This window comes from Coffea arabica, chromosome 5c (assembly GCF_036785885.1).
Source record: "Coffea arabica cultivar ET-39 chromosome 5c, Coffea Arabica ET-39 HiFi, whole genome shotgun sequence".
In the NCBI taxonomy this organism is placed as follows: Eukaryota; Viridiplantae; Streptophyta; class Magnoliopsida; order Gentianales; family Rubiaceae; genus Coffea; species Coffea arabica.
Window position 1 is genome coordinate 1236029 of NC_092319.1, and position 27274 is coordinate 1263302.

General features: G+C 34.4%; 2 protein-coding genes across 2 annotated transcripts; both read right to left on the reverse strand.

Moving 5' to 3' along the window:
- Window positions 1-325: 325 nt before the first annotated feature.
- On the reverse strand, window positions 326-2001 carry LOC113690651 (acidic endochitinase-like). The gene is made up of 3 exons (XM_027208647.1): window positions 1885-2001; window positions 1391-1413; window positions 326-1163 (listed from the first exon to the last, which is right to left on the reverse strand). Exons 1-3 carry the CDS (start codon window positions 1999-2001, stop codon window positions 326-328), a joined length of 978 nt encoding a protein of 325 aa, XP_027064448.1.
- A 20789-nt stretch (window positions 2002-22790) lies between these two features.
- On the reverse strand, window positions 22791-25879 carry LOC140007675 (acidic endochitinase-like). The gene is made up of 3 exons (XM_072050658.1): window positions 25224-25879; window positions 23783-23919; window positions 22791-22861 (listed from the first exon to the last, which is right to left on the reverse strand). The coding sequence occupies exons 1-3, from the start codon at window positions 25877-25879 to the stop codon at window positions 22791-22793; spliced, it is 864 nt and encodes a 287-aa protein (XP_071906759.1).
- Window positions 25880-27274: the final 1395 nt, after the last annotated feature.

Sequence of the window (27274 nt, forward strand, 5' to 3'; positions counted from 1 at the left end):
GGTTCAAGAAAAAAAGTTAAGAGGACTATTTGGGTGATTTGCTTTGAAAAAACAAAGATCATCATCAAATTACCTTTAATCCATTGAAAAATTTGTCTAATAAGAAAATTAACAAGCTCTGATTTCATCCGCTTTGAAACTAATCTAAATGGTTGTTCAAACTAGTAGTTTGTGAGTTGTTCATGCAAGACAACGCAAAGCACAATATTTATCATCCAACATTTTATTTATTTTGGGAATTCATAACCCATAGTTATACATAACTGGCAAACAACCAGGATTACATTTCATCTCTCAGCAGGTAACGAGAGGAACTTATTCATGATTAGATGGCTTGGAACTTATTCATGGACTTTCTACCATAAGCCAGAACATCAGAGTTAACATAAGACCGGATTTTTGCACTGGAAAGAGGGCAATAGAATTTGCCCTCAAGCATCATGATCCCTCCAAATTTGGGAAAGAAGATCTCCAGTAAGGAAACAATCACCCGAAGTTCCGGGTCACATGGGATGAAACCCTCGGCGGCAGAATCTTCAGTTAATCCCAGGAATAATGTAGTATTATATTCGCCTATATAAGAATACCATCCAAACCAACTTGCGAAGAGGTTAAAGGGATTGGCTGGACTGTATTCACATGAAGGATCACCGAAAAATTGCACCCACACGTAGTCAAAGACGCCAGTTCTGATAGCAGCGTCAAGATAATAGTCAGGAATTTGACAAAGTGGTGCTCCAGATAAGTACGGAGTGCAATCATCCCGGAGTGCCTGGGCGAGAATATCCAGACCATTGTTTGATCCGTCCTCGCTTCGGAAATGGAAGTCTATTCCATTTACAGTAGCACCGAGAGGGCCTGAACTATCATTCAAAAATGCCTCACAGATACCAGCTGCAACTATCGGAGCTGTTTCAGGAGTAAGTTGAGGGCTCCCAAAAAGGGAAAGAAATACTTTGATGCCTAGGCCCTTGCAGGTATCTATGTCAGGACCTAGGGTGGTGCAGTAAGGCGGGACGATGATTCCACCATCGTCCGTGAAATTTAAGCAGGAGATAGCCACGTATTCATAGCTACCATTGGTATGATCGTTGCATATGTCAGCCAGGTTTCCACCCTCAGTATTTGGCCAGTAGAACCCAAGTCCTTGGCATTCTGAGGACCTGATCAAGGATGAAATCATCAGCAGGGCTATTATTGCTAAGAAGAGGGGTCGTAAGCTAGCAGCCATGTTGAATATTTTTTTGAGTTGTTTTAGGGGTTTTGCAGTGGTGATTTTGGCTGCCGAATGATGGACCATTTATAGAAGAGTTCATCGTAGGTGCCAAATTCAACATGTGCCCAACAGTACTTATTCGCATTCTAATTACTTAGTTTGAAGAATAGTTACCATTCAGCATCAGCAGACACTCTCTGAAACAAAAACAAACCAAATTCAACCGTAAAAATTCAGAAATTTCACTCTCTGAAACAAAAACAAACATACATAGCAAACTCGAATTTCTTGCGTGGAAGGAACAGGGAAGGCTAGAATATACATTATTCTACTAGTATATGTAAAGCCTGCAACAAAATTAATTTTTGGTGCAGATCGACAATTACTTAGTCAAATATAAATTCTAAATCCTACATATAAAGATCAAAAGAAAAAAACCCTTCATATACGTACGTTATGCATAAAAAATCACTAATATATACATTATTAATGCAAGAAAAATATTTGCATAAAAGAACAATTCATGGCTTCAAATTTTCGTTGTGAAAATTAATTGATCTTTTATAAGCACCTGTCATATTCCACGCACACAGTATTACATTTTGACCTGTGAGTATCTAGTTGCTAAATTAACCTTTTAAATTGTGAGTATCTAGTGGTAAGGGCACCGGATTGACAGATTGAAGGAAGTCCGTCGCCGTACTTGGCGGGAAGGAATTGACAATGAGGAGTTGTCTCACTGAATATGGCACCGGATGCCTTCGCAAATTCTGTTTTGAACCCATGTCTAGGTCCGAACTTTGGGCCTGACGTGACGTCATCGGGAATCCTACTCGAACCTGGTTTGTTTGTACACCGTAATCCAAATCACTTAAATTTCTAAAGGATTCAGTTGAATGCTTGTGATGTCCAAAGAGATATGAGATTGATTGAGTACGATTTAGACATATTGGGAGATAATCTAAGGTAGTTTTATGTAATAAGTTCTTGATATATTAGGAAAATAATTGGATAATTAATTCAAGTTTTGGAATAAAATTCGACAAATCCTAGTTTCTTACCGATTGCTTTTGTCCGATCTATTTTCTGTGACTTGACTATTCAATTTATTCTTAGTTAGTGAATAATAAATTTCTTGAGTTTGTCTTTTATTTTTTTGAATAATAATTAAAATAGAAAAAATTAACTCGTCCATGTTAGCTCGACCCCTGGAATGCTTCAGCCGATTTATTACTGGGAATGATTTTGTACACTTGCAAAAATCGTCATTCACCAGCCAATCCAAACATTTATGCTAAAAAATGTGATTTTTTTTTCTTGTCTTTTGCACCGGAGACCACTAACGTGCTAACCTGACCTTAATTCATCTAGATTTTGTACCATGGGTTGTAGAAAAGAATTTTAAGACAGATCAAGGAAAAGAAAAAACAGTAAAAGAGAAGGAGAAAAGCTCAATATTCTGTATATAATTAATTATACCCTTTAACTTATGATGTTTATGAAATTCTATACCTATCTATCTATGCATATTATGTGTAGTAACTTCTCCTACAAAATTAAAAGACAAAATGTGATTTCTTTTTTTTCTTTTTTTTTTTTTTTGTCGTTTACACTGGAGACCACTAATGTACTGACCTGACCTTAATTCATCTAGATTTTGTACGATGGGCAGTAGAAAAGAATTTTAAGGCAAATCAAGGAAAAGAAAAAGCAGTAAAAGAGAAGGAGAAAAGCTCAGTATTCTGTATACAATTAATTATACCCTTTAAGTTGTTATATTTATCAAATTCTATGCTTATCTATCTATGCATATTATGTGTAGTAACTTCTCCTACAGAATTATTTGTCATTTAATTAATGAGAGAACAATTAAGTATTCATTTTTTTATAACAAAACATACTCCCTCCGTCCCGTTTTGTTAGTCTTGATTTTTTTTTCACACAGATTAAGAAAGTGTAATTAATTTGGTTGGAAACATAAATTTAGATTAATAATTTCCTAAAATACCCTTATGCTAATCACGAAGAGTGCCAATTAATATCAGTTACAGCTAATGGGTTAGTATTGGAAAAACTCAATGTATTCAATGTAGTGGGTTAGTATTTAATAACAATGTATTAATAACAAGATATTTAATAAGGGTATTTTAGACAATTTGAAAGATTACTACATTTCTTAATGGGAAAGTGGACTATAATTTGGAACAGACGAAAAAGGAAAACAAGACTATCAAAGTGGGACGGAGGGAGTATTTCATTACAGATTGCTGGAAATCGTCCAGCACCACTAATATACATCATTGCCCTAATGGCAAATAAAACATGCACTAAAATTACATATCTGCAATTTAATAGATACAAGAGATTTGAGAAATTAAGAACAAATCTAAAAGTATCATCAATTTTAAAATCATCTCCTCATAGAATAAATCACTGCAGCTCGCAGTCCACTCTATGCATGTTAATCGTCAAATCTACTAATCAACAATTGTAACTTCCAATAAAGATGATGAAATATGTTGACATTGACCCAAATCTGAAATAAATTCAGATCTGACAACTAGAACTGAAGTAAATTCAAATTTAAACAAAAAACAAGGAAAAATAACACAAAATCTCACTAGAAACTCCTAAGAGAACAAAATTCTCACTAGGAACCCTAGGAGAAAAAGAGATCTCCCACTAAAAAAATTTAAGGGAGATTTTATTAGAAAAATGACAAAAACGACACCTATGGAAGAGAGACCACTATGGTCTTCCTGCCGATGAGGAAGAGATTTAGAGGAAAGGAGCTATATAGAGAAGTTGGAGAAGCGGAGCAATAGAGTGTGACAAGTAGATATGTTACGTGTTTTAAGTGTGCTTTAATAGTTATTTTTGGTGTGTTTTAGTTACTTTTATAGCTAATTAACTAAGATTCTAATGAAAATATGCATTTTATGGTTTAAAGTGTGAAAATTGCATTTCTATAGATTTTTATGGTAAAAACTTCATGTTTTTGAAGGTTTAAAAATTCAATCATCAAATGAAGTGTATTGAGAAGATATTTGGATGATTGATGATGATTTGAAGTGGTTTTAAAGAGAATATGTAGCGCAAAAGAGGAAATGCAATCAAAAACAAAAGGAAGCAAGTTTCACAGCTTTGATATATTGTGGTATTTTGGCTATATCTTGATTTACAAGCATTGGATTGAGGTGATTCTTATACCATTTTAAAGCTAAGAGATAGATCTACATTTCGTATGAGATATTGAAGTCTAGGTCAGTCGTTTTCCTTTTCAAAAAGTCGAAATATAGAAGCTCAAACTCGGTGATCGTAAGCTGAAACAGAGCTCTGACCAGTATTTGGTATTTTGGTCATATCTCAGTCCACAGAGCTCCAAATTGGATGATTCTTGAGGCATTGGAAAGATAACTCAAATACCAACAACTTTAATGTTTTACACAATAGCTAGTTCGGCCTCCTTCATCGCGAAAATAGCAGTTGAAGTAGTGCAGAAATGAAAACGCGACTCAATGAAAACATGGGTTGCAGTCTCGTATTTTTAAGTCGCATTTTCTCATCTATTTTCTGCAACTTGCTCATCAACTTGCCTTGCTTTCACACAACTTTTCCAACTCAATTCCAGCTAGCAATTCCAGCTGTATCTGACCAAGAAAAGGCTGGAAAGTTAGAGAAACAACTCAAGAGAGTTTCAAGAGTTAATTTTGCCAACTAGAAACAACTCTTCTTGACCTTGGATTCCTCTATAAATAGCAGCCTTTGGAGACCATTCCTCTAGAGAAACTCACCAAAAATGTATCTTTCACTAGAATTTCCTTAGTTCATTAGTTAGAGTAGTATAGTATAGTTAGTATAGTTTTTCTTTCTTGTATTCATAGTTAGATTTGGATGAAGATAAAGGAGCAGGATAGAGAGGTTGATCTCATGTGACAAGGGTGATATCTCTTCTACTACTTTCTCTCTTGTATTTGATTTTATATTTAGCTATAATACAAGTTTGATTTTGTGTTTTTATCATGTTTAGTTGAAGTTTATGCCTAGAGTTATGGTTGAACTTGCTATATCTTGTTAGTGATATTTATTTGGTTATTTGATGATATTATTTTGAGCAAGTTATTTATCACTTTTGCTTTTCTAATCATAATTAACCGGCCATTAGTTGTGATTATCTAAAGGTGCTAAATTTGCAATGAGAATTGGAATTTAATACTAGTTCAAGGAAGTGATAAACCTAGAGAGTACACTCACGAGAGTAGAGGTGCACCTTTGTGGCTTTAGTGACTTGTTTCATGTAATTTCATAGAAGAAATGAGATTGTAGTTAATTTTATAACCACGAGAGTAGGTATGGTTTAGGTACAAGTATAGCTGATTCACTACGAGAGTAGGTTTCATGTACATTAGGAAATTACGTCATAACTAGCCAAGATAATAGCATTCACGTAACCGATAACTTCACTTGCAAGAGTAGTAAGGAATTCCATATCTCTAGGAGCTTTCTAGTGTTATTTTCATTAATTTTATATTTATGGTAGTTTAGATAATAAAGGGTTCGAAAAACATCGGTAATCGCAATCTTCTCTGTGAGATCGACCCTTAATACCCTATACTCGCTCACGATTCGTATACTTGCGATAAATCACGTGTAGGGTATTTAGGAGTTTATAAATATAAAACTTGATTGTGAATGAGGTAATTGTATATGTATACCCTGTGCACGTCAGAGTGATTGATTGATTTAGAGAGACAACCTAATTAACAATTAAGTATTCATAATATCTTATCTATGTGTCAACTTGTCCTACATAATAATTTGCCATATAGCTGATGAGAGAAACGTTTAAGTGTTCATGGTGTCTTATATATCATGTGGTCATTAAACGCACCATAATGACATTCTAACACGTTTTTCAGGCTAATTTTCAATTGCACAGCCAATTTTCATCACCTAACCATTGTTTACATTAATGCTCTTTCAACATCGTAGGTTGATAGGGTGATGGTGGCTAGTCCAAGATGAAAAACAAAAGAAATTTGATGTTGAAAGGTTTCGCATTGTTATCCCGTGGCACTTGATACTGATTATTATTACCAAAAAAAAAAAAAACCGAACAAACAAACAAACAACTTCATGTAATACAACTTGATATCTTATCATGTGGTCCAATTTGCTGTTAGCGGGCCATTTGTAAAATACTTTTACAGTTTTCCCCAAATTACTGTTCCTTTGAAGGTCCTACGAGTGTTGAATCAGTTGATTATGTCCTACAAGTGTTGAATCTGTTGCTTAAGAGAAAGAGCTTCTGAAACATGAAAAGAAAGCGGAATCAAGAAATGAACAAATAGGAAAGTGTGCTCAAATTTACATCGAATCCGATCAAAATCTGAAGTTTGATAAAGTTCTATCGCAAAATGGCAGTATATGCATTGCAGATTTTGGCTGTGGCATCTCAGAAAATTTTTTATGAATTGAATATATTTCTCCAAAAATATGAATGGCAATTTTTCAATTAACATCTTGTATTAATTGTATTGAGTTTGTTGCATTGTTCACGAGTTATGGAAGCTCATTAGTCATGGTTTTTGTGTAGGGTTCAATGGTTGTTTTGCCCTTTCCTAAACAATGCAGCCCTCGAAAATACATCTTCACCTAATCGGAAAGTTGTCAAGACTGGAATTCACCTTAGTTGCCTCGTGGTCAATGTTTTATTGCACGATTGGAATTCACATTTCCACAAAATCCAATCTAACAGCCCATCTGGATTGGAGTTTTTGAAATTTTTTGTAAAAAAATTTGTTTGATATATACAAAATAAAATGGAATGGTTAAGTGCCTCACGCATGGCCAACTTCGGTATATTTTAATGGCAGCAACGATTGTAATGACTAAGATGAATCATCTTAAAGATTTCACTAGGCTATTTAGTAGTAAAAATAGTTGAATGGATGAAATGACATTTTTAAAAAGTTGGATAACCTTCGCTACATTTTAGACTATTTATTATGGATTGATGTTATATACATGTAAAGATTTTTTACACTAACAGATATAGATGTACGAGACATGCACAAAAACTATTAGTCATATTCCACACATACCTTGGAGTTTCCTTATACTGATAAACAAACTATAAGTCATCACACTAATAATTTGAGTTAATTTTTCTTCAATGATACTAGAGTATACAGGTTTTAATACATGGCAATTAATTTTAATTTAGATATAAATTCTAAATCCTTCATATATAGATAAAAAGAATCCTCCGTATGCTTTATGCATCAAAAATCACTAATATATGCATTATCAATGCAAGAAAAATATTTGCATCAAAAGACCAATTCATGGCTTAGAATTTTCATTGAAAAAAATTAATTGAACTTTTATCAACACTTATCAAATTCCACACATACAGTACCACTTTTTGACTTGTGGGTTTCTCGTTGCTGAACTAATATTTTAAATTGAGAATCCTGCCATTGCAAGAGTAAATAACCATGATAGAAATATGTATTTGCATGTATAATGTTTAGCCATAATTTCAAAAACCTTCCCTGATGTTTCTGTCAATTTTTGCCTTTATTTATCTATGTTATTTTAATTTTATGTTTATGCTTGTTCATTATGGACATGCTTTTTGGGTTTGTATGTACTAAGAAGTGCTATACAATCAAGTACTAGATAGATTAACATTCCTAGGCTAAATGCAAGGGTAATTTAGGGTTTATATGCCGTAATCAAATCACTTAAGATCCTAAAGAATTCAGTCAAATATTTGTGATCTTGAAAGAGATATAATATTTAGTTGAGTACAATTTAGATATATACTGGGAGATAATCTAAAGTACCTTTGTGGAATACGTTCTTGATATATTAAGAAAATAATTGGATAATTAATTCAAGTTCTGGAACAAAATCCGACAAGCCCTAGCTTCTTGCCAATTGTTTTTGTGCAATCTATTTTCTTTGACTTGACTATTCAAATTATTCTTTGTTAGTGAATAATAAATTTCATGAGTTTGTCTTTTATTGTTGTTTGTATAATTTTTTGAAGTAGGAAAAATTAACTCATCCCTGTGAGCTCGAACCCTGGAATTCTCCAATCGATTTACTACCAGGATTGATTTTGTACACTTGCAGAAATTGTTGATCTCCAGCCAATCCAAACATTTATGATCAAAAAATGTGATTTTTTTTCCCTTTGACAGTCGAGGGCACTACTATACCAACCTGACCTTAATTCATCAAGATTTGTACGATGGGCAACAAAAAAGAATTTTAAGACAGATGAACAAAAAGAAAAAATAGTAAAAGAGATGGAAAAGCTCAGTATTCTTTATACAATTAATCATAACCTTAAGTTGTTATGTTTATCAAATTCTATACTTATCTATCTATGCATATTACGTGTAGTAACTTCTCCAACATAATTATTTGTCATTTATTTGATGAGAGAAACAATTAAGTATTCATAATGTCTTACCTATGTGGCAGCTTGTCCTACATAATAATTTGTCATATAGCTGATGAGAGAAACAATTAAGTATTGATGGTATCTTATCACGTGGTCATGAAACGAACCATTTCTAACACGTTTTGCAAATGCACATCCAATTTTCACCACCTAACCATTGTTTACATTAATGTTCTTTCAACATCGTAGGTTGCTAGCATGGGGATTCGGTTTATTTGCAAAAACATGCTTACTTTCGTAAGAAAATGTATGGAAAAAGTACAAGAGAAACACATAATCCACTATTTTACCAAAAAAAAAAAACAAAAAACAAAACTTGATATTGATTATGGTTCGAGACAGCGGGAAAGCCAGAGATGTTGCCGTAGTTTATAAGAAGATCAAAGTTATTTGTTCATTTGGTCCTTCTTGTTTAACTATTAGTCATTAACCGAGGTTAAGATCATGTACTACAGAGAAGATCACCAAATTAATGCCATTTTTGTAGTCTGCATATGTATTCTCTCTCCTCTTTCAACAGAATTGCACCTTCAGACTTGAAAGACATTTTCGAGCACCTAAGGGATTGGTTCTATATTTATTTTATAATTTTTTTGAAGAAATGTGGGCACATGTGGTCTAATAAACTGTTACCAAAAAATGAGCTCGTCCCTATGAGTTCGATCCTTAGAATTCTCTAGGTGATTGATTGTGAAGTATTACTGGGATTGATTTCGGTCACTTTCAAAATTGTCAATCAATAACCAATCCGAACATTTGTGCCCACAATTGTGATTTTTTTTTTTGTCTTTGACCCTCGAGACCACTAATGTACTGACCTGACCTTAATTCATCAAGATTTTGTACGATGGGCAATAGAAAAGAATTTTAAGACAGATGAATAAAAGAAAAGGCAATAAAAGAGGAGGAGAAAATCTCAATATCTGTATACAATTAATGGATAATTTAAGAAACCTCTCATGAGGTTTCTGACTATTGCAAGTAGCTCCTCTATAATTAAAAAAATTACACCTACCTCCCCTATTGTTAGCATTTTAGTAACAATATAGACCCAATATGCTAAATTCATCCCCAAAATTCCTAAAATACCCCTTTGTTATTTAGAAGGGGGATAAACTCATTCATGAATTTTTTCCACATTGCAACTATTACAAACGATATAACCACCACTTTAATGAACTTTGATAAGAATATATTTTACGTGTTTTAAGTGTATTTTATTATTTAGTTTTGATGTATTTTATTATTATACGTTATGCATAAAAAATCACTAATATATACATTATCAATGCAAGAAAAATATTTGCATAAAAGAACAATTCATGGCTTCGAGCACTAATCATATTCCACGCACACAGTATTACTTTTTGACCTATGAGTATCTAGTTGCTAAATTAACCTTTTAAATTGAGAATCTTGCCAGGTCAAGAAAAAATAACCATGACAGAAATATGTATTTGCATGTATAATGTTTAGTGATAATTTCAAAAACATTCCCTGAGGTTTCTACCAATTATTGGAAACTCCCTTGTGGTTTTAGAAATTAATCGCGCTTAATCCCCTTTCTTGTGTTAAATTCCTCCAGGAAACACTTATTCAATGCAAGCAGTCAATTTTACCACGCGAAAGGAAAAAGATGTTGAGAATCATACCAGTTAATCCATGTTAATGCGATATAAAGACCATGGATTATAAACACAAATTGCTTTGTGAAAAACCAAGATCCGAAATTCTTTTCATGATAGGATTTTTAGTGTTGGTAATCTCTCCCTCCATGCTTTTTTGTTTTCTTTCTTCGAGTACAAAAGAAACAAAGAATCTACTATTTTGCTGGGATACCGGGGTTGGGTGAGGAATGGAGTAAGTGCAATGGGTTTTGAAGAGTTGGATTGGTATTAAAGTGGTAGGAATGTGATTAGTATCCAGTGTATACATCAAGCATGGTACATAATCCAGTGCCTCTCTTTTGACTGAAGTGCATCCTGATCGCTCAATTAGGAGTAAAAAGTACATCAAAATTGACAGGTTGTCAGCCTGTGCAATAATAAAACCTGCTCAAACTAAAAGTAATTTCTGTAGATAGCGGTAAGCAGGGTCGAATCCACAGGGACTGGGAGTAATTGTTTCTTTTCAAGTTCACAGTGACAAGGGGGTGTTTTTATGCAGAAGGTGACAATAAAAGAAGTTCAAATAAAATCCAAGGAACTACTAAAAATTAAATAATAATTTACTAAACACAAATGAATGATAACTAAGGATCTAGCCAAGGAATAACTTCAGCAGTGGTTCACCTAATTGATCATCGATAAGCAAAGGCAATTCCAATTATTTACTAATAAATAGGTTATAACTGCCAAACAAGCGATGACAGTCAACCCCTCCTTACTGTGTCGGTGATCAAGGTACGCCCATTAATCACTGCTCTAATTGAAAAACAATCCTAGGTACGCCCGTAGAATTTAATTTCCCAATTGCCTTACATATTAGAGGAGCCCTATTCTAACCAAATAACACACTACCAGGGTTATTTTAGATTAGCCCGCGTATTCCCCTGACACAAACCTAATCATGCCAGTTGTCACTATTTTAGAGCAATTAAACAATTATGGATTTAATGTCCTAATTGACAATAGATTACCCAATCAACTAATTATCTGGATCCAAGACAATCAATTAATTAAATAAGCATAAGCACTGTAATCAGGGAATATGCGAATACCAATAAATAAAAGTAAAAGATTAAATTAAATCGATCTCACAATTTTAGGCGATTCAAAACATCCATTGTCCCTTGACTAGAGCGAGAAAATTAGTTCATACTTGGTGCGAAAAATCCATGCAAAATTGGAACAACAGCTGCGGCCATTGTTCTTGCTCGTGCGAATTCAACTCAGCCGAAGGGATAAGGAAAAACGAGAGACTAAGAAAAGTGATTCAATCTCTCAATTGCCGTTGACATGTCAAGGGAAAAGCTACTATAAAGCTAAGAAGAAAAGTCAACAAAAGCCACATTGGCTCCTGACATCCGTAAGAAGAAAACAAAAAGAAGTAAGGAAGGACTACAAAAGAAAAATCAAAAGCAAGCCTAAGCTACAGCCGACCTCTCCTCTGCACACTTTTTCTAATTCCTATCTACTGTCTACTCTAATGCTTGCGGCGGCTCCCTCCTCTGGAGAGGAAGAAGTGACACCCCTTTTTTCCTGCGCAATTTTCCTATATAAAGTAGTGCTTCTTGCGGCGGCTCCTGTGCGGAAAAATGAAGACTTCGGCCCAATTTGCCCAACAAGGGCTCACGTTTTGTTGTTCCAAAAATGCCCCTAAGATAAACTCTATCATCTGAACTCTTTTCTTGTCAAATTAGCACCTGTTATTATATTTTCGTTCTACTCCCTGAAATAAATGCAAAATATGAAAAGCGAGTAGAATCTAATAATTAATCCATATCAAGTCAGGTAATAGGGGAAATTAATAATAAAATAAATGATAAAATAAATGATATCGACCGGTTGAACCGCGAACCGGCCATGGCTCCGGTCCGGTTCAATGCCAAGTTTGACTTTGTCAAGAAACCGGTCAAAAACCGATCGGACCGCGAAACCGCTGAACCGGATTTGAACCGGTTATTTCCGGTTTTTGAGTTTTCCTTTTTTTTTTTTTTTTTTTTTGCAAAATGTAGTTATCAAGATTCGAACTCAAGACCTTTGTAATAGAAGACCAATGTAGTAACCGTTGCACTATCACATCTTATTAGTTTTTTTTGATAACTTATTTATATAAAACAAACACTCATATTTCTTTTGTTCCATTTTTTTTTTCAAAATATCATCCTTTCATGACTCTTTTTTTTTAATCTTCAACACACACACACTCTCTCTCTCTCTCCCTCTATCATCTTTTCTTTTGCCACTCATTTTTTAATCAAACCTCTTTATTTTTAATTTATTGATGTTTTCTTCCATATTTTAATTTTGTTTTTGTCCATTAAATTTAAAAAAGTTAAAAAAGAATTATTTTTCTTTAACCCAATTTATTTAATACCACAACCACTCACTTTTATCTCATTTTTTGTTTCTTATCAAATTTGCATTTCTATTTTCAATTCTCTTGATTTTTTTCGAACTCCAAACTTCCTTTTTTAAATTGTAAATTTAAATTCCAAAACGTAAATTAAAATTTAAGTTCACAATGTCTAAATTTTCATGGACGTGAATTTTGTATAATTTCAAATATTGTGATATTTTTGGATTATATTTAAGATTTTTTTGGTAGATATAATTGAAATTGAGATGAAATTTATTTGTTTTAACTTATAATTTAAAAAATTTATTTTTAAAAATCCAAGTTATTCAAAAATAATAAACTTTTCATCATATAAAGTATTAAATTATCCATTACATGTCTTATTTTGTGCACATATATATTTATATAAATTATTTTTTAAAAAATTCATTGAACCGAGGTTGAACCGGTCCGATCGGTTGAATCTCGACCCTTTCACTTCACCGATTCGATTAACGGTCCGATTTTTAAAACATTGATGCCCCGGGACAACTCATCGTTTCGACAAACAAATATATATCATATGTCCTTGGACGGCTTGTGGGCCTTAGCTACGTACGCAAAATTTGGAAGTAATCCAGGAGCAAACCTCTGTCATGTCATGAGTCTACATATAGACATGGCTAGCAAGAATGACTTCACCGCCTCCGGGACGTCTGCAAATTCTTTTTCATCTATTCCTATCAAATGTCGCAGTCTTTGGATAAAAATCTAAGCTCATAAATTCATGATGGACTTGACGAATACGTTGTAGAATATATAGTATAAAGAAATATTTTGTCCGCATTCTGGAACTTCGGAGCAACTGGTACGCAGAGATTTAACAGCCTACAAGAACTTAAAAAAAAAAAAAAATTGTAGGAGTCTATTAATCAAACAGCACCTGGGTTAGTCTATACTTCCTATCTCCGTTCAGTTGGACCATTCAAACTGAGAAAAATTGCAAATCATGTTGTCATGATTAGCCCTCAAACGCGTGTTACCCTTTATTATTATTTTTTTTCGCCGTCAATCTAAAAAGTGATCTTTGTACGCCATCCAATTTTTTTTTTTTTCATTCACTACAACAAAATGACCTTTAACGGCATTTAAAAATATCAGTATAAATAATCTAACCCAACACTTTACCTTTCCTCACACCTCGGACAAGTGTCGTCCCTTCCAATGTGGGGATAGGTTCGTTCTATTCAAATATGTCAGGAAAATTATGCTGTTATAGCATCCCATTCGCCAACAAAAATTCCTTTTCTGATAATCGAAAGTGTCAGGATAACTGTAATCAGTAACAAGTAGGAGTTTTTTAAACTAAACTATGCTGACACTTTTAACTGCCAAGAGTTTTTTTTTTCTTTTCTTTTTTTTTGATATAGAAGTAACCTACAGGTTGTACTCCTTGTTATACATTCCGTCAATCAGAAACCCAAAGGACTTGTAAAATTATCCCAAAGAACAGAATGCATATAGTAATCTAAAAGCAAAAGTCAATAGTTAAATATAATTTATTAAATTAAAAACTAGTAATAAGTACTAACATAGCAAATCCCTAACAAATACAAACTTGAAAGATTCTCTTGTGCACAAATTAAAAGATTCTTATCCCTAACAAGTAGAAAGAACTTGCAGTAGCTGCCAAACTTTCCAATGAAATGAGAGCCTTCCGTCATAACCACGAATACCCCATCAATCTTCAGTTGGTTCCACCTATGTACAAAGTTTGTTGGGATCATTAGATCATCGTAGCTAGCAATAAAATTCCAGAAAAGCCACAATATAAGTAAGTGCATATATTACCAAATGACAAGGCCAAGCAATTGGTGCACCACGTGCATCTTGAATTGTTTGTTGCAAATCATACGGTCTAATCAATTGCTCACTTGGACTCATTGCAGTAATCAAGTACTTACAAGTTCTACTTGACTGTCAGCTAGGAATGTGATAAAAAGTGCAGAATTTTGATAAGTGACTAATTTACGTAATAATTGTATGACATTTTATATTATTTTTAGTCACTTTGGTTATTTTATTGGAAGAATATGAATCATTTTGGCTATAATTGGTGAAAAATGCTTTTAAGTGATTAAATGAGGTTTTTATCACTTTTTACTTGGATTTTGTGTATTTTGACAGTTTTGACACATTTTCGTATTTCGGCTATAACTTGAGCTACAATGATCGGATTGGGATGATTCTTGAACCCATTTGAAGATAAGAGATATATCTACAACTTTGGTGAAGACATCCGAATCCAGTTTGAAGGTTTTCAAAATCAAAAAGCCGAATTACATTAGCTAATTTCTGTTGGTCAAAGCTGAAACAGGGCAATGAGCAGACAAGGGTATTTCGGTCATATCTCAGTCTACACAGATCCAAATGAGGTGATTCTTGATGCATTGGAAAGATAACTCAAAAGGCTACAACTTTCGTGTTTTACACATGAGCTGGTTCAGCCTCTAACATCAAGAAAGGATCGGTTGAAGTTGAGCCAAAAACAGAGCAAGTGATCCACACTCGGATCCACTATTCATCCGAACCCTCGGCTGTTTCTGGGTTAGTGGATCCGAGGCACTGTAGAAGCTCGGATCACTGGTCAGAAAAGTCTGCTTTATACGCGTAAAACTCAATTTCACCTCCACCAACTCACATGTGATGCTAGACATGTGAGAAACATTCCAGCTGTAAAAGGGAGTTGAAAACATCATTTCTTGACCAACCTTTCATCATTAAATAGCCAAATTCATTGCAAAATGCAGAAGAGGGGGATGATAGAGTAAGAGATAGAGAGACATACGGGAGAAGCTTGGAGTCTGCAGAAATGTAGCTCTTTCATCTTCCTAGTATTAGTTTAGCTTAGTATAGAGTAGTGTAGCTTTTCCATTCTTATTTATTATCTAGATTAGGATGAAGATGGAGGATGAAGAAGGCAAGGAAGAAAGCTCATGTGACAAGGGTTGTATTCCTTCCAAACTCTTTATCTTTTGTATTTGATTCCAAGTTTAGTTAATATACAAGTTCTGGATTTTGTGTTATTTATGTGTCTCTAAAGTTTATGCCTTGGGTTTGGTTGAACTGTCTATGATTGTTAGTGTTTATTATTTGGTTATTTGATTGCTATGATTTGAGAAAGTTATTTAGCACTTTGGCTTCTTAAATCATGATTAATCTGGTACCATTGATTGTGATTATCTAAGGTGTTGTTTCTGCAATGAAAATTGAGATTTAACACTAGTTCAAGAAGTGCTAAACATAGGGAGTACACTCACGAAAGTAGAGGTGCACTTATGTGGTTTTTAGTGATTCATATCATGTAATTTCATTAAAGAAATGAACTTGTAGCTAATTTCTTAACCATGAAAATAGGTATGGATTAGTTATAAGTATAATTGATTCACTACGAAAGTAGGATTCAAATGCATAAGGAAATTACACCATAATTAGCCTAAATGTAGTAATTAATGATCCAAATATAGCACTTGCATGAGTAGTTAGGGATACCACAACCTAAGGAGCTTTTATTTGTTATTTTGTATAATTTCAGTAGATTAAATTTGTTATAATTCATTGATAGTCTAAATAATAGAGAAACTTTAGTAGTACCGGTAATTGCAATCTTCCTTGTGGGATCGACCCTTAATACCCTATACTCGCTCACGATTCCTATACTTGCGATAAATCGCGTGTGGGGTGTTTAGGAGTTTATAAATGTAAAACTTGATTAGAATGAGGTTAAATTGATATGTATACCCTGCCCACGTCAAGTTTTTGGCGCCGTTGCCGGGGAAGATTTGGCAATATCGGTGTGAAGAGCAACTTTATTAGTTTAGACATAATATTAGTTATAATGTGAATGTTATTTTCTGTTATTTTTGTATTTTATGTGTATGTGTTTCATTACCTATTTTTCTTACTAATTTTGCTTTTGAGGTTGTTTAAAAGCAATTTTAGGTGATGAGAAGGGTAGGTCAATTTGGAGGACAATGCTTGAGAAGTGGAAGATTGGCAATGGATGGTTATCAAGTGCAAAGCTCCTTCAATAGAGGTAACCAAGAAATTACTAGAGGTATGTCTTATGAAGATGGTTTGAAGTGTTTAACGGAAAAATTTGATGTAATCATGTTACAAGTTCAAATGGACACAATTAAGCATGAAATTGAGCAATGGAGGAATGTTAATGCTTTTAATTCTTATCATGTGATTTGTGACTTGTGTGGAGGTTATCATGCTACTAATACATGTATGCAAGCACAAAATGTGGATTATTATGATGAATTAGAGCATTACAATCCTTGTTTTGATCAATATAGTGCTAATTGGAGCAATTCTCCTGCTTATGGTTGGGATAATCAATGTACTTATAATAATTCCTCATATTTTAACGATTACCAACCTGAATATGTCCAATATGAATCAAAACCATCTTGGGAGTTGGCAATTGAAATGGTAGCTAATGATTCTAAGCCATCTTGAGAGTTAGCTTTAGAAAAATTAGCTAATGCAACTTCTGATCGTTTTGATAGGATTGAGGAAAGAATAGATGAATTAGCTTCTCACTTTGGTCGAATACATGAGCAATTGAGTGCATTGTGTGAAGTTATTTCCTCTAATAATGTGCAAAATGATCCTAGCATGAATGGTGGGAATGTTGTATGTGAAAATGGGTTGCATTTTGATGAAAATGATGAATTTCAATTGTGTTTTAATGAGCAAATATCCATTTCACATGATAATATCTTTGGAACTAACTTTGAGCCTCAAGAGGTGAGTTTTAATGACTCATTTTTCACCCCTCTTGAGGAGTGCATTGAAAGTATAGGTTCTAAAGGTATTCCTACCCAAGATACTCTCATGACATTTCCTTTGGTAAGTTCTCAAGTGGTGCATATTCAAGGTAATATCTATGAAACACTTGGAATATGTAAGTCACTTCCGTCTCTCACATCATTAGATCTTGTGGCTTTTGCTATAAAGTCACATTTTAATGATCCACCACGGCCTAAAATGGTGGATTATTCGTTAACTAAGCCTCCTTGAAAAATGAGGTGATATAGTCAAGCTATTGACTTTAAAGAAGCGCTTATTGGGAGGCAACCCAATGCTTGTTTAAGTTGGTGTTACTTTGGAGTGATTTTATGTTTAAAGTATAAGTTTGAGTTATTTTGTTGTTTTTCATTTGTAGGTTTTGGAAAAAGATGCAAAAGTGATCAAATGAGGTGAAAAAGGCGAAGTTTGATCAAAGATCTCAATACCTCAATTTCAGTAATTATGGTTTTTGATGCATTAAAGAGGTTTAGAATGCATGTTTAGATCATTTTACATGTGCGTGAATGGTTTATTTTGACATAGAAATGATCTAGGGTGTATCTTGAAGAATTGGGGTCAAACTGAAAAATTGAAAAAATTCTGCAATAAGTGCAGATTCAATGGATCCAAACTCGGATCCATATGGATCCAAGGCCTCGGATCCACTTCTGCAATCAGAGAAAAACTTCGAGCTTCTTGATCCGAGCTCGGATCCATATGGATCCAAGGCCTCGGATCCACTTCTGCAATCAGAAAAAATTCGAGCTTCTTGATCCGAGCTCGGATCCATATGGATCCAAGGCCTCGGATCCACTTCTGCAATCAGAAAAAATTCGAGCTTCTTGATCCGAGCTCACTTATCATGATCCGACCTCGGATCCTTTCAAAAACGACCTCGGATCTTGTTAAAAACGAAGGCTTGGATCACTTTTCAACTCCACTTTTCTTCATGTTGGCTTGCTTTTAGTAAGTTTTAGTTGTTCGATTAATGTTTTTGTGTGTTTTGTAGGTGGCAATGGCAAGAGTTCATGCAAATGATCTCAATTGCAAAGGGTGCAATAAGTGAACTCTCCATTCTTTCTCAAATACGGTTGGAAATTCATCACATTGCTATGGATTTGGATCGCGCAAGTCACAAGGGGAGTATTTTCTTTTACTCTTTATTTATTTTCCTTTTCTCACATTGAGGACAATGTGAAATTTAAGTGTGGGGGAGGAAAATACTGGACTTGTAATTACTTGCCATGTGATGATATTTTGTAGATCTAAATGTTTAGAAATGTTGGAATTGTGTTTGAAATGCTTGCCGTGTGGATAATTTGTTAGAAAATAGGTTTGTTGGCAGGGAGTTTTCATCCATTTATAAGGAGAAACTCTATAAAAAATTTTCTAAAATCTTTTCCAATATTTCACTATGGCCCAAAAGTTCTTCAAATTTTTGCATTTTCATTCAAAAAGGGCTAATTTGTTCCAACTTTAAATGTTTAAATTCTTCCAATTGTTGAAACTTTATGTGTATTTTGGAAAGTTTAGTCCTCATTTAACTTGGAAATGGTTATTATGCAATTAGGATTTTTACATTTTAGAAAGTATATTCGGTAAAGTGAGGAAAATTACGCCTATAATTTTACATGTTTAATGAAATTTCTTCTCTTTACTTAAATTTATAAATAAGTGATTGATATAGTTGATAAAAGATTATACTCCTCCTTTGATTAGTCTTATATATTTTCTAAGAGAGAATATCTATTTATTGTCCTTTATTTCTAAAAAAATAATAATAATAAAAAAAAAGAAAAAAAAAAGAGAAGAAAAGAAAGTAAAAAATTATTCTACTCCAATGATTTTTGTACCGAGTAACCGGGGGTTGGCATCTACAAATGTCGATTTTCGCGTAAAAAGGTACTTGAATTAAGAGTATGCATAGCAACTTGAATAAGTGAAATGTTGAGTAACCGGGAATCTTCACCTAAAAGTGTCGATTTTCGCGTAAAAAGGCATTCTCACTATTTAAGTAAAATTTGTGTGAATAAATCCCTCTTAGTTATAGAATTTTGAGAAAAAGATGATTATAGGAGGAGGAAAGCTATAAATTGACTATGTGATTTGCTTATTTGTAAAATTAAGTTAGGGTAAGAGATTAAGTTTAACTTGTTGAATTTAGGGTATAATTATCTTTCCTTTACTTGATATTATGAGTATTTAGTGTAAATTGAATAATTGTATAATGATTATTTTCCAAGTCTTGAGGAATTAAATTGGACAAAGTGCATATATTGTTTCACCTCTTGAATCATTGCATTTGATTATGTGTGAATTGCTTGAGGACAAGCAATGATTTAAGTGTGGGTGAGTTTGATAAGTGACTAATTTACGTAATAATTGTATGACATTTTATATTATTTTTAGTCACTTTGGTTATTTTATTGGAAGAATATGAATCATTTTGGCTATAATTGGTGAAAAATGCTTTTAAGTGATTAAATGAGGTTTTTATCACTTTTTACTTGGATTTTGTGTATTTTGACAGTTTTGACATATTTTCGTATTTCGGCTATAACTTGAGCTACAATGATCGGATTGGGATGATTCTTGAACCCATTTGAAGATAAGAGATATATCTACAACTTTGGTGAAGACATCCGAATCCAGTTTGAAGGTTTTCAAAATCAAAAAGCCGAATTACATTAGCTAATTTCTGTTGGTCAAAGCTGAAACAGGGCAATGAGCAGACAAGGGTATTTCGGTCATATCTCAGCCTACACAGATCCAAATGAGGTGATTCTTGATGTATTGGAAAGATAACTCAAAAGGCTACAACTTTCGTGTTTTACACATGAGCTGGTTCAGCCTCTAACATCAAGAAAAGATCGGTTGAAGTTGGGCAAAAAACAGAGCAAGTGATCCACACTCGGATCCACTATTCATCCGAACCCTCGGCTGTTTCTGGGTTAGTGGATCCGAGCTCGGATCCATACGGATCCGAGGCACTGTAGAAGCTCGGATCACTGGTCAGAAAAGTCTGCTTTATACGCGTAAAACTCAATTTCACCTCCACCAACTCACATGTGATGCTAGACATGTGAGAAACATTCCCAGCTGTAAAAGGGAGTTGAAAACATCATTTCTTGACCAACCTTTCATCATTAAATAGCCAAATTCATTGCAAAATGCAGAAGAGGGGGATGATAGAGTAAGAGATAGAGAGACATACGGGAGAAGCTTGGAGTCTGCAGAAATGTAGCTCTTTCATCTTCCTAGTATTAGTTTAGCTTAGTATAGAGTAGTGTAGCTTTTCCATTCTTATTTATTATCTAGATTTGGATGAAGATGGAGGATGAAGAAGGCAAGGAAGAAAGCTCATGTGACAAGGGTTGTATTCCTTCCAAACTCTTTATCTTTTGTATTTGATTCCAAGTTTAGTTAATATACAAGTTCTGGATTTTGTGTTATTTATGTGTCTCTAAAGTTTATGCCTTGGGTTTGGTTGAACTGTCTATGATTGTTAGTGTTTATTATTTGGTTATTTGATTGCTATGATTTGAGCAAGTTATTTAGCACTTTGGCTTCTTAAATCATGATTAATCTGGTACCATTGATTGTGATTATCTAAGGTGTTGTTTCTACAATGAAAATTGAGATTTAACACTAGTTCAAGAAGTGCTAAACATAGGGAGTACACTCACGAAAGTAGAGGTGCACTTATGTGATTTTTAGTGATTCATATCATGTAATTTCATTAAAGAAATGAACTTGTAGCTAATTTCTTAACCATGAAAATAGGTATGGATTAGTTATAAGTATAATTGATTCACTACGAAAGTAGGATTCAAATGCATAAGGAAATTACACCATAATTAGCCTAAATGTAGTAATTAATGATCCAAATATAGCACTTGCATGAGTAGTTAGGGATACCACAACCTAAGGAGCTTTTATTTGTTATTTTGTATAATTTCAGTAGATTAAATTTGTTATAATTCATTGATAGTCTAAATAATAGAGAAACTTTAGTAGTACCGGTAATTGCAATCTTCCTTGTGGGATCGACCCTTAATACCCTATACTCGCTCACGATTCGTATACTTGCGATAAATCGCGTGTGGGGTGTTTAGGAGTTTATAAATGTAAAACTTGATTAGAATGAGGTTAAATTGATATGTATACCCTGCCCACGTCAAATTTTCCAGCCCGGAATAAATAGAGAGAACCTAACATCCCATACATCAGGGATAGATCCAGGAATTGTCTAGATTAGAAGGGACCTAAAAAAAATGAAGGTTGATTTGACAAGCAGATACTGTACGAAGATTCAGCAGGGCCTCCTTCAAGGGTAAGATAAGGATTCTTGCCTCTTTATGCCATCTTTGGTACTGAGATACATCACATAAAACAAGGAGGTAAATAGAAATTTTCTACCCACCTTTTATTTCTCAGCTGAAATACTTCTAATACAGAAAAGGCAATTCTGAAATGTCCTTATACTATGACGTAACCTATGAACCATATCCAAGCAAAATATTTCTGCAATTAGGTGATTTTAAGGTTGCTTTCAGAGATAAATAATCTATAGCTCACAAAAAGAGTGAATAAGAGTGGCATTGCCATTTTTTTTCCCATGTTGTCAGCAATGAACTCTCAGCTATTCTTCTTTTATCTTCCTGCAGCTATCACAGAAGAGTTTAGTTAACGTATAAAGAAGATAATAGATTCATTATGTTCAGAAAAGCACGTGGATGGCTTTCTCTTTTCAATGTGAGACCTGAGAATTTGTGGAAGTCTTTCACGTCAGTCCAGAGTTCAAAAGTTTGTCCCCTTGCTTAAGTAGAAGGTCAAATTGCTGCTTTGGTAGTCTACTTTTGAAATCAGCTGATCGTCAGGATAAAAGCCTAACTGACAAGTGTTAAGGTCTTATTAAACTGGCTACTAATGTAGTCACATATGAAGCTATTACTCGTACTTTCCATCACTATAATGAGACTTCAGCATTTACGTCCCAAACTAAAGCTCCTTATTTTCCCAGATTGGATATAGGTTAGACTGATTAGGCACTACTTGCAAGGAATTCATACTAATAAAACACTAGAAAAGATATTTCATTCTGGAGAAAGTGCACTTCTTCTGTCTCATTAACTAAGGTATCCAAACAGAATTACAGTTTTCTGTTTTGGTGTAAAGACAAAATAGTTAAACCCAAAATGTTCAAGAAACTAAGATGAGATATTTCTAGGACAGAACAACTTAATCTAAGTCCTTCACTTGTTCTGTCACTAAACCAACAACATAACCATAATCATATTCCAACAAGGAGACTGCATTTTTTCATAGATTAATCAGAAGATAACAAAATTTGAAATACAGTCAAAAACAACGAAACATGTGCATCTACCAACTTATAAAGCAATGATCATAATACTTGCACATTAAAAAAAATTACAAGTTCAACTCAACTTATCACCTTCGAGTTAACAAGGAACCATACACTTATCAGCAACAGAGTCTTATGTGAGTATATATATTGACACAATTCGTTTACTCATCCTAGATTGATTAAATTGACGACTATATGAGTTATTTCAAGCTACAGTAGAACATAGCAGTCAACATTCATTGTTGCACAAAATCAAAATGATCTCCATGCCAAAGTAGCTAGTAGAATGAGAATACTGGCTTCTAAATAGGGATTTACTTCTTGTGTTATTGTCAAAGCTACAAATTAGTGTAGTATCAATACTAGAAAATGAGTTTCTTTTCACTAAATTTCTATTAGTGTATATATTATTGAGTAAATTATTATCAATACCAAAGGAAAGAAGGTTGACATTTTATCGAACAGGTTATGGACAACAAATCCATAAAGCTGAACACGTACGAAAGACGAGAAAAATCGCGTAGCTGTGTGTATTATTACCTTGGCTTGAAGGACGACGACCTTATATCAGCAATATTTACAGTAGCAGGAAGAAGGACAAAAAGAGCAAAGTAATTTAACAGGGGAAATTTTGACCTTACCCTGAAGCTTCATGTCCCAGAATTCGACTATACACTCTTTGAGCTGCATTCTTTTTTGATTCCCAGGATTGACGATGGAAACGTACATGTCAGATCAGATGGCGGCCAATACCCAAGAGTCAATTCAATTCAATTCAATTTACCATTTAAGCAATCACAAATCTATCTGTGAATCAATTCAGCGAAGCGAAGTTGTCGTTATAGGATGGTTTGTCTCATACCGTGCCTAGCCAAGCGCCAAGATCGGTGTGGCAAATTGAAGTGCAGAGGATCTGGATACGGACCTCCATTTTCTTTGGGGGATCCACTAAAACATCTTGTATCACCAGAGGTTGCCCCGGACTGTAGACCACCGCAGCTTCAAAACAAACAAAAAAAAACCATGAGAGACCGTACATACCTTCAATAGGAAAGCAAGGGTAGTTTGATTGCACAGAGATTCAGTAGAAAAAACTTTGTGGAGAAAGGAAGATTTTGGCTGAGAGTTTTGAGAGATAGCTTGCAGAGAGAGAGAGAGTTTGTGAGAGATGAGAGGAACCAAAATTTCATTGGCCGGCAAAATGAAAGTTTTGAGATTTCACTAAGTGTTTTGGCATAGGAATCTTCCGCCAAAACCAAAATCTTCCGCCAAAACGACATCGTTTTATGTTTTAATTTTTTTAGTGTATCTCACATTTTATTAAGTGTCATGATAAGGGATCTAAAGACACATTGTTATTTTTATATCAGATAAAATAAAAAAATTAAAGTATATATTATTGAGTTGATAATAAGTGTGATGATAGAAGTGCTATAATGACAGAAACCAGCAAATGTCCTTATAGTTGTGTCAGGAAAGGCCATTTTTGTTGTAGTGATTTTAAAAAAGGCCATGGTAAAATAAAATGTTTACACACATCTACATGACCACCAGCAAATTATATGCAAGAGTTTAGCAACGTCGGAAGGCTCGAGTAGTTTTGCCAATTCAAAAGGTTTGAACGCTGGTTCTGAAGGCTCGAGTATTTTAGAGTGTTTTAAAATTTAGACTCTCTTGGGATATTTTTAAAATTATTTACTATTCCTTCCTCTCCTCCTCCTCTTTCCCCATGCTACCTCGTCCTTCTGTCCTTATCGCCCAACACCACTCTTGCTCGTGTGGCCCAAAGTGGTCAGCCATTGCAAGCAGATCTAGTTGCGAGAAGGAAGGGGAGCAGGGTGGGTGGCGGGTAAAGAAGGCAAGGGGAGATGACGGAGGATGGAGGAGAAAGGTCGAAGGAGAGGGAGAGGAGGAAGGAGCGAGAAAGGAGCGAGGGGATGGTGATGATGGCGGAAGAAAGGGGTGGTGATATTTCTTTTTTGTCACTTTTTAATGTTTTTATTAGATGTATTTGAGATTATTTGAAGTGTTTTTGGATTGGGTTTTACTGTTGTGTTATATTTCTGAACAGACCCTAGAATTTCTGTCTGGAATAGAGTTTTCCGATGAACATCTTTTCATAGGTGTCATAGAGTTGATTGTATAATTAACTTGTTTTTCACCTCAAATTAATCGAATTCTGCGGATTCTCAGCCAAAAAATCTGTATGAGGGAGTTGCAGCTCCTAATGCATCAGAACTGCGTGTTCTTACTATCTGTGCTTGATATTGCAGCTCTTTAGTAATTTGTCTAGATAGCAATACCATGCAATCCAAATGGGTGGATAGAATTTACGTGAAGGATCACCAAAAAATTGCACCCACACGTGGTCAAAGACGCCAGTTTTGATAGCATCGTCAAGATAATAGTCAGGAATTTGACAGAGTGGTGCTGCAGATAAGTACACCTTTCTTTCAGGTGTGCTATAATTCCTGAGTGCCCGGGCGAGAACATCCAGACTCTGGTTTGATCCGCTTTGGATACGGAAGTCTATTCCATCTACAGTAGCATTGAGAGGACCAGGGCCTGAATTATTACTCAAAAAATTGTTCCAGATATATTCTGCAACATTGTGAGCATCATCAGAAGAAAGATCAGGCCTCCCGCCAAGGGAAAGCAATACTTTGATGCCTTGGCCCTTGCAGAAATCTATCATATGACCTAGGTAGGCGCAGCCAGCTGGGTAGCTCGGATTGCACTTGTCATCTATGCTCAAGACTGGTCTGTTACCCCCCAAATTTAGGGAGGCGAGAACCGCGTAGCGATACATACTGTTGTTGCACATCTCAGCCAGGTTTTCATCATGAAGACTTTGGCCCCAGTAGAACCCAACTCCTTCGCCTTCTGAGGACCTGATCAAGGATGAAATCACCAGCAGGGGTGTTATTGCTAAGAAGAGGGGTCGTAAACAAGCAGCCATGTTGAATATTTTTTTTGAGTTGTTTTGCAGTGGTGATTTTGGCTGCCGATCGAATGATGGACCGTTTATAGAAGAGTTCATCGTAGGTGCCAAATTCAACATGTGCCAAACAGTACTTATTCGCATTCTAATTACTTAGTTTGAAGAATAGTTACCATTCAGCATCTGCAGACACTCTCTGGAACAAAAACAAACAAAATTCAACCGTAAAAATTCAGAAATTTCACTCTCTCAAACAAAAGCAAACATACATAGCAAACTCGAATTTCTAGCATGGAAGCAACAGAGAAGGCTAGACTCTACATTATTCTACTAGTATATGTCAAGCCTGCAACAAAATAAATTTTTGGTGCAGATCAACAATTACTTAGTCAAATATAAATTCTAAATCCTACATATAAAGATCAAAAGAAAAAAAAAAAGGTCCTTCACATACATACGTTATACATAAAAAATCACAAATATATACATTATCAATGCAAGAAAAATATTTGCATGAAAGAACAATTCTTGGCTTCGAATTTTCATCGTGAAAATTAATTGATCTTTTATAAACACTTATCATATTCCACGCACACAGTCTTGTAGAATAGAATATGATTTGTGTACGAGTTATGCGGTTTGACACAAAAAAAAAAAAAATTTGAGCTGGACTTTTTTTTCCAAAAAAAAAATTTCCTAAGCATTTTTTCATCCTTAATTCGCATGTTTTGCAAATTTATAGGCATTCATTTTTTTTAATCAATTTAAGACTTGGTACAGTGGTAAAAAAATATAACTTGACCACTCTGCCCCTCTTAAGATAGTGCGTAAAAGTTGGACGACCAAGTTGACCCAATAGCAAGAGTCAAAGAACGACAATATCTCAAATTGAAATTAAATGACAAAAGTGGTTCAAGAAAAAAAGTTAAGAGGACTATTTGGGTGATTTGCTTTGAAAAAACAAAGATCATCATCAAATTACCTTTAATCCTTGAAAAATTGGTCTAAGAAGAAAATTAACAAGCTCTGATTTCATCCGCTTTGAAACTAATCTAAATGGTTGTTCAAACTAGTATACTGTAGTTTGTGAGTTGTTCACGCAAGACAACGCAAAGCACAATATTTATCATCCAACATTTTATTTATTTTGGGAATTCATAACCCATAGTTATACATAACTGGCAAACAACCAGGATTACATTTCATCTCTCAGCATGTAACGAGAGGAACTTATTCATGATTAGATGGCTTGGAACTTATTCATGGACTTTCTACCATAAGCCAGAACACCAGAGTTAACATAAGACCGGATTTTTGCACTGGAAGGAGGGCAATAGTATTTGCCCTCAAGCATCATGATCCCTCCAAATTTGGGAAACAACCCAGCAAGGAAAGAATCTCCCGAAGTTGCGG

Excerpts from the sequence above, each read along its gene's own strand:
- LOC140007675 (XM_072050658.1), bottom strand. The coding sequence starts at position 25,879 with ATGGCTGCTTGTTTACGACCCCTCTTCTTAGCAATAACACCCCTGCTG. Across the intron at positions 23,920-25,223 it reads CCACCCATTTGGATTGCATG|CTGCGGTGGTCTACAGTCCG; the intron begins GTATTGCTATCT and ends TTTGTTTTGAAG. Across the intron at positions 22,862-23,782 it reads TTGGCGCTTGGCTAGGCACG|TCTCCTTGTTGGAATATGAT; the intron begins GTATGAGACAAA and ends GAAAAAATGCAG.
- LOC113690651 (XM_027208647.1), bottom strand. The coding sequence starts at position 2,001 with ATGGGTTCAAAACAGAATTTGCGAAGGCATCCGGTGCCATATTCAGTG. Across the intron at positions 1,414-1,884 it reads TCCTTCAATCTGTCAATCCG|AGAGTGTCTGCTGATGCTGA; the intron begins GTGCCCTTACCA and ends TTTTTGTTTCAG. Across the intron at positions 1,164-1,390 it reads GTGTCTGCTGATGCTGAATG|GTCCTCAGAATGCCAAGGAC; the intron begins GTAACTATTCTT and ends ATCCTTGATCAG.